Genomic DNA, 14,584 nt, shown 5'->3' on the forward strand with positions numbered 1-14,584 from the left:
AGGCACGTCCCAGGGTGGGCGTGGTCTCAGGGGCAGGGGGCGTGGCCTCCGCCACGCCCCCTCCCGTGTCGCGCCGGTCTCGCCCTGTCGCCTCACGTTCCCGTTGCCCCAGGGGCGTGCCCCGGGGCCACGGTGGGGACCGGCCGTACCGCAACACCGGCCCGGCGGGGAGAGACCAGTCTGGCACCCAGGATGCCTCCCCGTCCTCTGGAAACAATTCCCGATGCCACCGCTTCCAGGTTCGGCCGTTAAGCTCAATATACTTTTAAAAAGTGAAATATTCAAAATTAATTTTAAGTTGAAATAACAGTACTACAAGCAAACATCACGACCATTAGGAGCTGCAAAGAGTGGTTTTTGTTTTTTTTTTCTTTTGTATTTAAGATGGGGAATACAGTTTTACAAAACGTGTGCCTTTCTTAATCACTGCTGTTGATAATGACAATTCAAGTGAGATAATGACTCTGGTAATAACAGAATTACAGAAAGGTTATATATATAATGTGTGTACAAAAATATTAACAACATTTACACTAAATAACGGATTAGTGAAATTAACACTGACAGCTGAATTCAGCCACGGTGTAAACTGATGCAACTCCACCGATCTGCCCAAAGGCTGAATTCGGCTCAGTACCTGTGTGAAAAACGTGCATTTTACACAACACTAACAATTCTGTGCTCTCACCTGCACCTTGGAATTTTGACTCCTAAATATACACCGTTTGGGGCTACCACCAACTTCGCCACAATCCATTCACACTCACCTGCACCCTTTTCACAGTCAGAGACAACTTTGTTCAGCTTGTTTTGAAGCAGGAATATGAAATAAAAGGGATGCAAATAAAATACTTCAAGCCACCTGAGGCAAGTGTATACCTTAAGGAGTGCTGAGGAGTATGAGCAACTGTGATTGTAATGTTAACGACAGCAATAATGACCTCCATGTAGGACGTTTCCTGGCAAATACTGGGATATTTAAATTTTTTTTTAAATGACTGCCCCCAGGTGACAATTTTTCTAATGCACTAGAAGCAAACAAATACAGCAGTGAAGATCTCACTATTATTAGTCGTTTCATTCCTGCATTAAGCAAAGAGCCATCTTACTGGTGCTTAAGTGTTGTTGCTTTAACGGCCCATTCTTAATCAGCAAACCATGTACTGAATTTTAAGCATTCCATTAAATCTTACACGGGAATGTAATGGGATTCAGGCTAGTTCATAAACTCAGGCTGCTTTGTCCAGAGATGGACATAAGCTTATGCTAAAATGTGTTTCTGAGTTGGGAACAAATAGGGTGTCTAAATACAGTACTGGACTGAGGCTCTGCCTCAAAAACAGTTGGCTTCTACACCTCCAACTAAGTTGCCCGCAGCTGTAATTTAACAAGCGTACACCCAGGTTTTGCCCAGATGGAAACATGCCGCCCTCGATTTCCAAGCAATCTGCAGCAAAAAGTCATACAAACCACTGCTGGGGAAAGCTGGAGGCAGGGGGAGCAGACACAGAGTAAACAAATGCAAATCCTTGGTCCTTAAGTCCATTTGCTCCCCAAAAATTTATTCTACTCATCTACATCTCTCTCGCTTTGAAATAGGCAGTAAGGCAGGGCTGTAACCCCCAACATGGTAAGGAAGGGGCCAGCCCGGGAAGGCACAAAAAGGTTCCTCAAGCTGGGCATTCTCCTGTGATCCACCTCATCCTTCTTTTCCTAACAAACTGTCCCACCTTTCCATCTTCTTCCATTGCCAGTTGACTGTTGCTGAGTTCCCCTTCTTTGGCAAGCAGGGCTGATTGACCCTCCCACAAAGGCCTAACAAGGTAATGTCTGTACAGTGCTTAAGAACATGCAAAGTGCAGTGTAAGTGCCAAATGTTCTTATTTTAGAGATTATTGAATTAATACTCCAAGGAATAGATGCACTGAGGTAACTATTGCTTAAATACTACATTCCCTCACAAAACAAAAACCTCAGAACCTTCCTCTCTAGAAAAGATGAATCCTGAATATAAAGTGGTAATACCTTATATTCTGTCAAGATTACCACAGCCATAGACTGCCCTTTCAGTAAAAGCAAAACAGAGAGTTAACTGAAGTTCTCAGAGAATCTAAGAACTCTGCATTGATGATTTCCTCAAATACCATCTCTGTGATATTTCCAGCACAGCTCTGTTTCCACCCATTCCACCTAGAGAAACTGACGTGGCATAATGCACAAACCAGTTTCAGATCCAGCATTCTGATGGCTGAACAGCCAGAAATATCCACTAGCAAGGGTAAGTGGGACCATAATCTGCATGAGCTCTCTGAAAAGTTCAGATTTTGTTTCTTAGTGAAGTCCATCCTCCACCTTTTGGGAGGCTGTGACACTAAGGTTGTATGTAGTAACCAACGCACAAGCTCCTATCAGAGCACTCCCATCTGTCAAGTGTAAACTGATTATTCTGGTGGTCAGAAAAGAATCCAAGCAACAATGAATTAAACACTGCACATACTTAGCCCTTTTCATTCCTGTATCGGCTTTGGCCAATGATGAACCCAAGATTCAACAGGCTAATGGTCTGGTTCATGAAACCAAACCCTGCATTCCTATGTACTGTGTGACAAATTTAAGACATGGCACAAAAGAGTCAATAGCACCCTAACCAGTAAACAAATACTGCTGCAAAATGCTGATAAAAGTACCATAATTCAGATGGTTTTCCAGTGTTGAAAGAACACTGAAAACATCCCATCAAAGTATTCTGGTTCTGCGAAAACAGTAACAGCTGTAGTAGGTCCCCCTTAGTGGTTTCATTCTGTTTTCTTGCTCCAGTACACCTGTCAAATACTCCCTTCATCGATGCTCTGCAACTGAAGTCTTTGGCTAGCATGGGGCCTGATACCACGCCGGGTGTTCATACTGCTTCCTGGAAGAGTCCGCACAGGGAACAGAGCTCCTGGTAAAGCATCTTCCCCAAACAAACTGATTTTCACATCAGCTTCAATAGCTTTTGCTAAACTGGATGCATAACTGTCCAGAGATTTATGGACTTCAGCTTTTACATGAAGAACAGAATTCTTTGCAGCTTCTGGGGAAAAAAAAAAAAGGAAATAAAAGACAACATATCAGAAAATTCATAGTTGATCAGCATGGCTGTGCAAATGCTTGAAGACTAATACTTATCATTTTGTAAAGGTATGATCATGCCCTCTGCAAAACAACCACCTTACAGAGCATATTTACTGACAACACCCAGGGTTCCTAAACCACTCTATGAACACAAAGCTTCAGCATGACCTCCACGGGTCAAGCAGAGAAAGATTACCTCCAGTTCAAGTAAAAAAAATAAGATCTAATGAAGCATAGTGCTCATACACGTATGTTTGACTTTGAATTAAGTGTATGTTGAATGATTTTCTGAATCTGAACCTATGCACACAGGATCTTATGGGTCTGAATTTGTACCCAGCTGAAGTCAACAGCCTGGTTTCTGCTTACTACCTAGAGCCCGGGATTAGGGACAATGGGAATTGTCTGGCATCAGGCAAGAATTCATGCAGAAGACAGGCACAGAACCCTCCGTTTGTATTTCCTCTGCTGTAAGCACGATTTACAGCCTTACAGGGATTCTCAGTGCCTTTGGGCTAAGATCTCACACTTCATTGACGTGAACAGTGCAGTTTAAGAGCTATTTTATAACATGTTTTAAGCCCAGAAAACACCAGACTTTGTGTTTATGGATTAACAGTCCCCAAATTCCAAGGGCTTCCTCCAAGTAACGATTAAAATCAGCAGTCTGATGTCTTTAAGTTTAAATTGGTTCCAGACACTCTGGGGACCCACTTCCACTTCCAGTGGGGAAGCTGTAGAGCTCTCCATGCCAGAGAGGTTGAAGACTGCAGTTGCAGACAGTAGTATACTTCTTCCTAACCTTCTATTACCTTGGATACACCTGCTCTTCAGCATTGATGTAGTTGCTTTTGTAGCGTCTACATACCTCTCTACCCACCAACAATTTTGGGCAACACAGGTGTTCACCTTAAAGGTAATCCTCCAACGAGGCTGCTGAAATAATTTAAGATCTCAGAGATCCTGAAAACCTGAGAGGTATCAGGGAGAATTGATAAACCTGTGGAGAACTTCTGCACTAAGACCTTCCTCTTTCACTGAGCTGCACAAAAAAATAGATGCCTGCCCCTACATAATCACTCAGAAAGGTAACAGGAAATGTATGGTAATGTATTTGTCCAAGGAAATAATCAGCTCATGCTGGGAAGAGGGCAAGAATGAATTTTACTAAGCTGTTTGAAGAGAAGATTCCAGAGAGTCTTCTTATTATTTCAGAATCGTAAAAATCAGTCAGGTTTTATTATTATTTGATTCTTAAAGGCATTCTGCTCATTTTTGTACTGTCCACAATCATTTATTTAGTAAATTCAGTTGTTATTACCAAGTCTTCTAGTCTATATTATTGTAACTATCAGCTTAAATTAAACTCATTTTGCCATATTTTACAGATGATCACAGCAACACTTTTCTACACAGAATCAACAAGTGAGTTGACTGGAAAAAAGTGCATGCGGTTCATCTATTTTCATCCATATTTGCTGAGAAACATATTCAGTAAGTGAAGTAAAAGTTAAATAAAAAAAAAGTAAGTGAAGCAGAATGAAATTATATTCAAACCATTAAAGTCTGTAAATGGAAGAATTTAAAGCCTGAGAATGACAAAGTTGAGAGGAGGCAGCAAATGAGAAACACCAGGATAACGGAATCAAAATACGAGGGCAGGAAAATGTATTCCTTGAGAAACAGAAAACAGACTGCAACAGCCACCAGATGAGCAGGGCTGCAGAGAAGATAGTGCTGTGCAACATAAATTATGTATACGCAGGAAATCCCAGCTTCTGACTCTCATCCTTATCTTGAGAACTTCTTGAGAACTGGTAGAAAGCCCTGATGTTACTTTCTGTTGTACCTGCATGAATGGTCAGGTATGTCAAAGTAAACAGTGGTCAAAACCACATTTTAAGGTGATTCAGAAGGTCCTGGGAGGCTTCCTGAGCACGCAACCGATATAGTTGGTTCTGAGCATTTCCATACTTACCCCTAGACCCACCTTTAATTTGCTCTACTTCATCTTCAAACGTCACTGAACTCCTCCTTCGAGGAGGACAGATGCAGTGTGGGACAGGAGGGCCATCTGAGCTATAATCTTCAAGAAGCATTGCATCTGTTCCTGAAAAAAAGCAAGGGTTCTCAAGCGAAACAGAGTAGCACTGGGATACAATATTTAAGCCGTGGCAAAACCTTTTCATTATGCAGCAGTTCCTTCAAAAGATGTCTAAACCCAACTTTTGTGAGTAAATTTCAGCTTGAATTAAACACTGCACTGAAAAAGAATGACGTCAGAGTTTTCATTGAAAGGATTTGGAAATCTTTTCTCGTTAGACATCTAAAATCTCAAGCAGCTCCAAAATGCTCAGCTGCAGAGCTTATAATGTCAATAGGACAGCAGACAAAGGTGAAACCTTACCTGCAGTAAATAAAGGGTGAAGTTGAGGGCAACTTCCCCCATCTCCTGATGAAGACGGAGAGGCTAACAATGGCTACCTGAGAGGCAGACAACCATAGCTGACAAAGCTCATGCTTGTAATCAGACCTGGATGGAAATCTGAACTGGGGAATTTTTCTGTTCAATTAGTTTGTCTCTAACAACCTATTTTGACTTTCTTGAAGTGTATTTTAATAGGGAAAAACCCCTTGCTGGTTAGGAATTATTTTCATCTGATCTGGAGTAATTTTTTCAGTTTAGGAGTAGTTTTTTTATTTCACCTCCCCGTATTTGCATTGCACCCTTCCAATATAAAATAGAGTTTACAAGCACGAGGAAATTCACCTAGGCATCCTTGCAATACTTTCACACAAAGGGCAAGACTGCAGCCCTAGTCCTCCCTTGCGATGCTGGTCTCTCTGTGTAAGGGAGAAGCAAAGCAAGCATTTCGGGGAGACGCTAGGACAGTGCTGAGTGAGCAGTCCTCAGGGAAGCTGCTGTTGGAAGACACAGCTTGCACACAATCGATACGTGACACTTTCAGTCCATTTACTTCTGTGGTGTGACAACAGGCCTAGGACAAAGAGCCTTCGCAGGTTTCATAACTCCTCCAGATGGTGGCTTCACATCCCTCTTCACCCACTTGACTGCTTTTGATCTCCAAATTTATTCTTTTTGCAATAAGGAGGTTTTCCAGCACCCATTTTATGAAAGTGAGACAAAGGCATGGCTGTGGGCATACCTCTGGACAACATACTGCTCCACAGGTCTACTCTTTGCTGACAATTCATTGTGATATAGCAAAGTGATAAACTTTTTAAGGTAAAACTTGTGTGTTCTGTCATACACCTCCCTCTAGCACACAAGAAAGAGAACGTGCTGCTACCCTAATACTCAGTCCCAAATAAACTAACAACTTTCTGTGCTGTTCTGTGCATCAGCTGGGTTTGAGGCTGCCTACAGAAAACAATAGACTCTTACTGATCTCCAAGGGTACAGAACCCACCTCAGAAACAGGGTGTGCTGTTGAGACATATTAGTTGTTTAGCTTAAATAAGGAAGTTTTAATTAGATTAAGTTATGTAGGGTTATAATATGGTGTGATTTATGCTGTTTGCTTAGCTTTACTTAGTATGAGTAGCTAAATTTGCTGAAACCTTTAGTCCGCAATAGAGTTAATTTTCTTAGTAATTTTCCTAGCATCTGGCACAATGCTGTGTTTAGTCTTTTAGTATAAGAAAAATGTTGATACCCATGTTTTGGGTAGTATTTTCCCTAAGTCTGTGACTTCTCAATTCCTCATGTTCTGCCAGCAAGTGCGGGTGCACAAGAAGCATAAACCGGAACATAAGGAGGCTAGAACCATCAGCAGAGACTGCACATCAACAAGATAAGAGCAGTCAACAGCCTGCCTACCTGGACACAGAAAAAGAATCCAGTACGGTGTTAGAGGACCCCAGACCAAAAATCACCATTAGACCAAAACGCACATGAACAGCGCGAGAGGGGCAGGTGTGTAGATCATAAGGGTATAATTGCCATGGGATTTCTTTGTTCGAGGTCCCTCCCTTTTCGGAGGCATGCAGCCCAGGCTGACCTTGCTGCTATACCTTTCAATGAAATTACTTGTTTTTATAGAAATCTGATGCCTGAGACTCTGCTTCAGGAAACCTAGGGTCATGCCTGAAAAAGGAGGAGGTACACCCAAGAGCGCATGCGTGTGTGTGTGTGTGAGGAGTTGAAAGGGCATCCATCAGCCCACTGGGGTTGCCCATTGTGAAGGGACCCTGGTCCTAGCAGTTAAAAACCTGGTGGTCTGTGTGAGACTCCTTGAATGGTGCGTGAATGCTCGGGCAGCGGCTTCTCCTTTAATAGTGCAATGGAAGGGTGTCCCTACGAAGAAAGAGATACTTTCTTCCATGGAGCAGAGTGTTAGTGTGTTTTTTTCAAATGCACTAGTTCGGTGCATTTTTTTCAAATAAGGCTAGTGAAGAGACTAGCCGGTTATTCTCACAGGATAGATTGTTCTCCTTGGAATAACTGATATTAAGGCAGCATTTCTAGCAATTACGACTCTGGTCTCCTACTTGAGTATTTCGTATACAGCTGGCACCACTTGGATTTTTTTCCTCTCTTACTACTTCATCTGTTTTTCACAATGTGAAAAGCCCAGCTTCTGTTTACCAGGGCAGATAAAGATGCAACTGCATCACAGGCCACAGGATCATGTACTGCAGCAGGCAACATTGAAAAGAGACTAAGACTTTAGTTCCTGTTCTTTACAGTTCCTCACAGTAGAGGCAACCAGCAAAACAGTATTTCACAAGGGTGATCAACATGTATCCATTCCTAGACTGTACCCCCTCCATAACAAACAGTGGCACTTCTAACAGCATTAGGTATGTGTTTGGTTTGTTCATTTGTTTAAATTACTCAGTACCATTCCTCAAAAGATGGTAACACAACTTAACTGAGGCAGGTTTACCAGGATGCTATTCTCCTTTGTCCCATAAAGCTGCAGAACACCCACAACAGACATAAAACTATGAGCCTAAACCAACTACCAAAATAAATCCCAGTTTCGTAGACTTCCTTTAAAAAAGTAAGAAACAAACCTCTAACACCAAGCAAATGTCAGAAGATCACCCTCTGGTGTCTCTAGAGCAGAAATACTCTTTGAAATAACTGGAGCGAAGTTAAGGAATGGTAGTTGAATTAACTGCCAGAAAAATCTAGCTACAGTTCTGGATAGAAAGTTACCAGCAGAACTTTTTTTTTGAAACCATCTTCAGCTGAGAGATCTTAAGTAATGACACAATCATAAGCTGAAACCATCCTAAGTGTTTATGTTTACACTGGAAGATGAACATGACAAGGTCTCTTACAAACTAGGAAATAGAGAAGCACGTTCTCAACAGCACTTTGTTGCTCCGTTCCTTGCAGATACAGGAAAAGTCCCTGAAGAACGACATAGAAACTAAAGGAGAAGGGCACAAAAGCAGTTAGCCCTGTTCCTAAGACACATCATCAAGGGAGTGTCATCATTTCTTGAAGTAAACAGTATTTTGCAAGTAAATATATTGAGAGCAAGGAAGAAAAAAAGAGCAACTACAGCAGTTTTGTTGTAACAGCTGGAACAGATGCTTCATGTCATCCATCCACCAAAAGACATCTGTGTATAAATACAGACTATCCCAGAGAGTTCTGCCAAGTTACAAGTGCAATTTCTGCCCAAGAAAAGACAGCAGGAGACTTTTAGTTACCTGAATCCTGTGAGCAGCTGAAACCTGTGTCTCCTGTGCTGCTGCTGTTTCCTAGTGGCCGCCCACCTGCCATGAGGGCAGTAAGATGAGGAGACAGTCCCAAATCTGTAAGACAGTTCAAACATTCATTGCGTAATGAGAATTAAGGGGACTACAACAGTAAAAAACTCTTTCCGCTCTACTTTATTATTTACTATTCTATGTATAAAACTCACCCTGCTGATCCAGAATGCACAGCATCTGGACTTTCAATCTTAGAAATCCAGTCAACAGCTTTCAGGTATCGCTGGAGTCTTTCCATGTGGCAAGTCTCCTTTCTACCTGCACCACCTCGCTCCCACTCTTTTTGCAATTGCACTCATTTTATCAGCCAGCCAGGCTGAACACAGAGCATATGTACTCAGACAGATGGGAATATTTGCCAGACACCTCCTACCCAGGGAATAACCTGGTAGCCACCACCAGCTGTGACAGGCGGCTCATGAGCAAGGTTGGGGCACCAAGATGCCTGACTTCTTTCAAGGATTTGAATTTCAAGGATTTCCTTTCCCCAAAACAGGAAGAGAGGATATTCTAGGATTCCTACAAAGGTGCTGTCTTTGTATCCTGCTTAAAGATTTTGTTGGGGTTTTTTTGCGTGGTTGTTTTTTTCCTCCCTATCAGTCACCTGACAAATGTGAAGCTGTCAGTTTCTTATCACTTGGAAGGAGAAAGAAAATTCTTGTCTTTTCCCTCCCACTTCAGTTCCCAGTGTATTCATCCATCTCCGGGATACAGATTTGCCAAAGGAAGAAGTGCTAGAGAGCTCTTGCAGCTTGTGATGTGGCTGCAGCTGCAGAACTCCTTCATTTAGATGGAGTCTCTCCCAGGGATTCCAGGTTGCAGAAAAGACAACAGATGCCTTGCTGCTCTCCCCTTTCTTCTGCATTTTAGATCTTCCTTCGCAATTAAATAACTTCAGTTCCTGCCTTTCCATGAAATGTCCCAAGGGACCCCATGAAGATGTCCTGGTTTTGGAAGTGTCTCAACAGGAGCAGGAAAGTGATCAAAAATCAGAATTTCACTGCATTGCTACTTAAAAAAAAACACAACCTAACACAAACCAAACTCTGAGACATCAAATAGTTCTACTCTTTTACATAGTTTTACTTTGTTTATGATCTCTTCTTCACAACCATTAAGGCTAAAAATGGAATTTACAGAAATAGTAAGACCAGCGTAACTTCAGTGAATCTCAAGGAGTTGCAGCATAAAGCCATGAATCAAACTATTGGTAATGCTCCAACCTGGGTAACACAAAGTGGTAAGCACTTGAAAGGAAAAGCTTGAGAGAGAAGAAAATAAATTATTCTTGTTAACCTCATAACTATGTCTTCTCTGGCATAGAAAATTTTACTAGAGTAGGAGAAAGAGGTTAACTGCCACAAAAAAACATTCTTCTTTCAAGTGTCTATGACAACCTGAACAAAAGACTGCTGAAACCTCCAGAAACATCCCACTTTGTTTACAGAGCCCTGAGACACGTGAAGCACAGACAGACATTAAGCATTACTTACTGGTATCAAGGAAGGGTGACTTCTGCAGCCACGCATCTTACCTGTGATCCTATTTGAAATGCTGAATAACCTCGATGTCCTATGTCGCTGAACAAATGACTCGCGATAATAACGATCCCCAAAGCACATTCCTAGTAGTTCCTTGCGCACCGTCTTGTTCCACAGTCCATAAATTAGTGGATGGCAAATGGCACTGGAAAAGGACAACCACGTAGCTAATGTCTCCAAGGCAGGGGAAATACTATTTTTTCCCCAAAGTGCCTCTGATGTAATTACTACCATGTAAGGCCCCCATGTAATCACAAAAGCACCGATGACAACCAAGATGGTTATGAAAGCTTTGCACTGGTTGGCCGAGTAGACAACCCCTTGGAAAGCATTCCTTCGGCTGCCAGAAGACGACGTGGAGGTGCTGGAGTTCTTCCTCCCGTTCCTCTGGGAGTCCTCCTCCACAATGACGACGCTCCCACAGTGGATTTTGCGGGCCTTAATCCTTGCCACGCGGAATATAAATCCATAGCAGATCATCATGACCAGGAAAGGCAGCAACGCGCACCAGATCTGCCAAAAGGCAGTGTAGCCAGCCTCTTTATGCCAGGCCACCACGCACATCCACTTGAATTGGTCAAACTCCAAAGACGACCAGCCAAAGAGAGGAGGGAGGCAGCCAATAAGGGAATGTAGCCACACATACACAAGAGCTACCACTGCTCTGTTGCCTGTTATCTTCATCGGGTAAACCATCGGGTATAGAACAGCATAATATCTGGTAGACAAGGAAAGAAAGAGTCAACAGGAGCACAAAAGACGTACAATAAAAAAAGAACGTACTTCAATGATGTTGATAGCTAGTCCTCTTTGTAAAACAAGCTCTTTTCTCTAAACCTCAAAGCAGGCTCAGGGACCCTGTTTATAAGAATAGTTACATATAAAAATAAGTATCTTTGCAGGAAAGACTGAAAAACTTGGCTGAAGGCACACATGCAGCTATTAAATCTGTCCCTATTTGTCATCGTATTTAGGATATAATCTGGAATTTTAAGTCATTACTTCTTGTTTCTCAAGGAGTATGTTATTATACCATTGATAGCTTAAAAAAAACTATAGATGCACGTCCACATTTTGCATTGATGACATCGCCGCCTTCTGTATCAAAATTTCACAACGGGGTGAAGGAAAAAAGACATTACAACGGTACAGACCATTATCCACTGCCGTGCTTCTCAGCTCTATGTGAGTCACTCTATGAAACTAGGCAATTCATTACCATTCAGTAGAAAATTGCTGCTTACCGGTCTATAGCTATGAGTCCAAGAGTAAGCATGCTGGCTGAGCTGATCAGCATGTAGAGCAGGGCTGAGAAATTGCACCAAACGACTCCAAAGATCCATTCCCGCCTGATGGAGCTGGTGACAACAAAAGGCAGCACCAGTACAGAGAGTAGAAAGTTGGAGAGGGTCAGGCTGAACACAAATTTGTTGCTCAACGTGAGAAGGTAAGACTTCCGATAGAGGGTGACGACAATCACCAGGTTGCCCAAACAGATGAAAATAGCAATGACGATTATAGCAATGGACTCCGTGACTCTGACCGCCCCGTCTTCCTGCGTGGTGAGGTTCCTCAGGCCTTTCACATTGGTGAGGGAGGAATTGCTGATCATGGTCAGAGCGTGCAGAGCTGGTGCAGCCAAGACATGCTGAGCAGCTAGAAGCAGAACAACGCTCAGAAACATTCAGGCAAGATTTCTTCAAACTCTCTCCAAAGGCGGGAGGCCCTTTTGCCTGCGTTAATTAAAATTTACCTGTAGGATGCAGGAAACCATTTTAGATGGGAAAGTGAAGGGACAGGAAATTGCCTACGGGCACACCAAAGAGGTCAACAACAGTGCCAAGCCTAGAACAGGGAAGAAACTGAAAGACAAAAAGAGGTGGAGAGGGGTAAGCAAGGAAGAAAATTAGAACATTTTACTTTATAATTTTTTAAGGATCTTAATTGTTTCTAAGCCATACTCACCAGCTGTGCATCTCACTCTGTTCCTTCATCTTGGCTGTGAAGAAACAAGAATGGCACTAGCAGTCTTTGTTTCTCTCACTTTATAAAAAAAAAAGTCACTTTTTAAAAAAATTCTGTCTGTTTATCCTGATTGTTACCTTGTATTCTGCCTATGCAGCATTTGCTGATGGTCTGTGGATGCCTGGCTAGTCATACCCTGCTGACTCTTTCTTAACAGTTGCTAAGTAACATTCAAAGACTCAGGGATCATTGCGTGCACTCTCCTAACTTCACTTCTCCATGTTCATAACTACCTCAGCTACAGCGGTGATTCTATTTCACTGCCAATATCAAAGGACTGGGGGAACCGGCTTTCTATACATGAGGTTTGGAAGACCCTTCCTTGTGTTAAGCTGCGGTCCACCCTAGAGAAGTGTTTGAGAACCTTTACCCCCTGACTTCTCAGTGTTAGCATCCATCCTTGCTGACTCATAACCTTGTTTTGCGAAACCTCGTATTTCTCCCAATTCCTTCACAGCTTTCTCCCCACTGCCTCCAACAGGCATGCCCATCCACTTCATTCAATCCTTCCCCCACCTGCAGGCCACTGAAAAAAAAAAGCAACCACCCAACAAACCCCACCACCAAAAAATGAAAATATGCAAACCAGAAAACCAAAGAGAGTCCACCAGTCAATATAAAGTTGGTATTAGCATTTTAGAAACTCGGAGAGAGTTATCTCGGCTAACTGTGGCAGTGGGCACCCATCGGTCCCCAAGGGCCAGGAGTACTCACAGAATCGCTTCCCTCTGCGCCGTGGCCTCGGGCGGCAGCGATGTCAGGCTGGCGAGCCGCCTTTTTTCCATTTTTATCTGCGCTTTCCTAAGAGCATAATTAAAGACATTACTGGGCCGTGCTTTGTCAAACAGAACTCAGCTCCCCTCCAGCAAAAAGCTGCCTGCCGACTGTTTGCGAGAGTGTTTCTCCTCGAGTTCCTCTCTAAGCGCGCCTGGCCGCCTCTGCCAGCCTTCACCACGATTTGTGCCTCCGTGCAGGGTTTGGGAAGGCGGATACCCCCACCGGGCCGCCGCCCACACCGCTCCCTACACCGGCTGCTCCCCGTCCCCTCACGACCCCGCGGCACCCCGGGGGAGGAGGAGGCCTGTGGGAGAGGTGTCTCTCCCGAGGCAGGGCAGGGCAGCCCGGGACGGGAGGGGGCCATCCCATTCCATCCCAACCCGGCACACACAAAGCCAGCGCTGCCAAGCTGAAGACACGGGATGGAAGGGGGGGATGGAGGAAGGGGGAGGATGGAGGAAAGGGGTCGCCATTTTGCCCCCTCGCTCCCTCCGTCACCGAACAAAGGGCGGGGGAAGGGTCCTGCGCCCCGGGCATCCCTCACACGCACACACCCTGGTCCCGGCCAGCGGGTCCCACCGCCGCTCCCGCTGCCCTCCCTCGGCCCGGCCCGCCCCGCCCCGGCCGCCGATGCCGATCCCGCACTCACCGCCTGCCGCCGCCGCCGCAAGGGCGGGAGGTTTCGGGTTACAGCACTCCGGACCCCCCACAGCCGCCGGCGGCGGCAGAGAGGCCCCGAGCCACGGCCCGACCCTCCCCCGCCATGGCCATGCCCCCACCGGCCCGCCCCGCTGCCTCACCCCCCCTCCCCGGCCTCCCCGCCCGCCATTTTCTCCGCCGCCACCGCCCCCCGCCAAGCGAGGGGGCGGTGCGGAGGCCCCAGGACAGCCGGGACCGGGGAGGGGACCACCGCCGGCCTGCCCCCAGGGCACAGCGGGTGCTGCCCGGGGCTCCTCGCAACCCTCCTCAGCTGGAAACACAGCGAAACGGAGGGATCCATTTTTAACACAGATCAGGTGAAGCAACTCGCCCCAGTGCAAGGCGGCCGCAGAGAGGGGCAGGCCCTCATGGCTTCCTAGACCCCAAAATGTTATCCAAAGATATTGGGAGGGGCTCTCCCCCCCCCAACTGGAGGCGGACACAGTATAAAGGGTGAAAGATAATTAATCAGGGATGCTTGGGCATCCCTAACTCACATCTTTCCCGTATCTTTGCAAGGCCCTTAAGCGCCGGGGATGGTGTCTCTGACCGGAGCTCGCTGTGTTCCGGTTGCTCTCCGTGATGTGGAAGAGATGGACTTTTTCGCGACACAGGTGTCACGTTCCCCCGGCCGCCGTCTCGGCTGGCCCCGGGGCTGTGGCAAGGAGCCGGACCCC

At 45.0% G+C, this 14,584-nt stretch overlaps 1 protein-coding gene across 11 annotated transcripts; it reads right to left on the reverse strand.

The window, feature by feature from the left end:
* Positions 1-350: 350 nt before the first annotated feature.
* On the reverse strand, positions 351-14,523 carry GPR161 (G protein-coupled receptor 161). 11 transcript variants are annotated; one of them, XM_063350716.1, is made up of 9 exons: positions 13,858-13,978; positions 13,146-13,232; positions 12,372-12,405; positions 12,160-12,268; positions 11,651-12,062; positions 10,400-11,124; positions 8,803-8,907; positions 5,093-5,224; positions 351-3,073 (listed from the first exon to the last, which is right to left on the reverse strand). In XM_063350716.1, exons 5-9 carry the CDS (start codon positions 12,016-12,018, stop codon positions 2,826-2,828), a joined length of 1,578 nt encoding a protein of 525 aa, XP_063206786.1. In that variant the 5' UTR covers positions 12,019-12,062; positions 12,160-12,268; positions 12,372-12,405; positions 13,146-13,232; positions 13,858-13,978; the 3' UTR covers positions 351-2,825. The 11 variants fall into 11 exon arrangements, with proteins under 11 accessions (XP_063206786.1, XP_063206729.1, XP_063206794.1 ...); XM_063350659.1 differs by lacking the exon at positions 13,858-13,978 and adding an exon at positions 14,405-14,523 and having other exon boundaries at positions 11,651-12,268; XM_063350724.1 differs by lacking the exon at positions 12,372-12,405 and having other exon boundaries at positions 12,160-12,251.
* Positions 14,524-14,584: the final 61 nt, after the last annotated feature.

The sequence above is a fragment of the Chroicocephalus ridibundus genome, chromosome 1 (genome assembly GCF_963924245.1).
Source record: "Chroicocephalus ridibundus chromosome 1, bChrRid1.1, whole genome shotgun sequence".
Classification (NCBI taxonomy): Eukaryota; Metazoa; Chordata; class Aves; order Charadriiformes; family Laridae; genus Chroicocephalus; species Chroicocephalus ridibundus.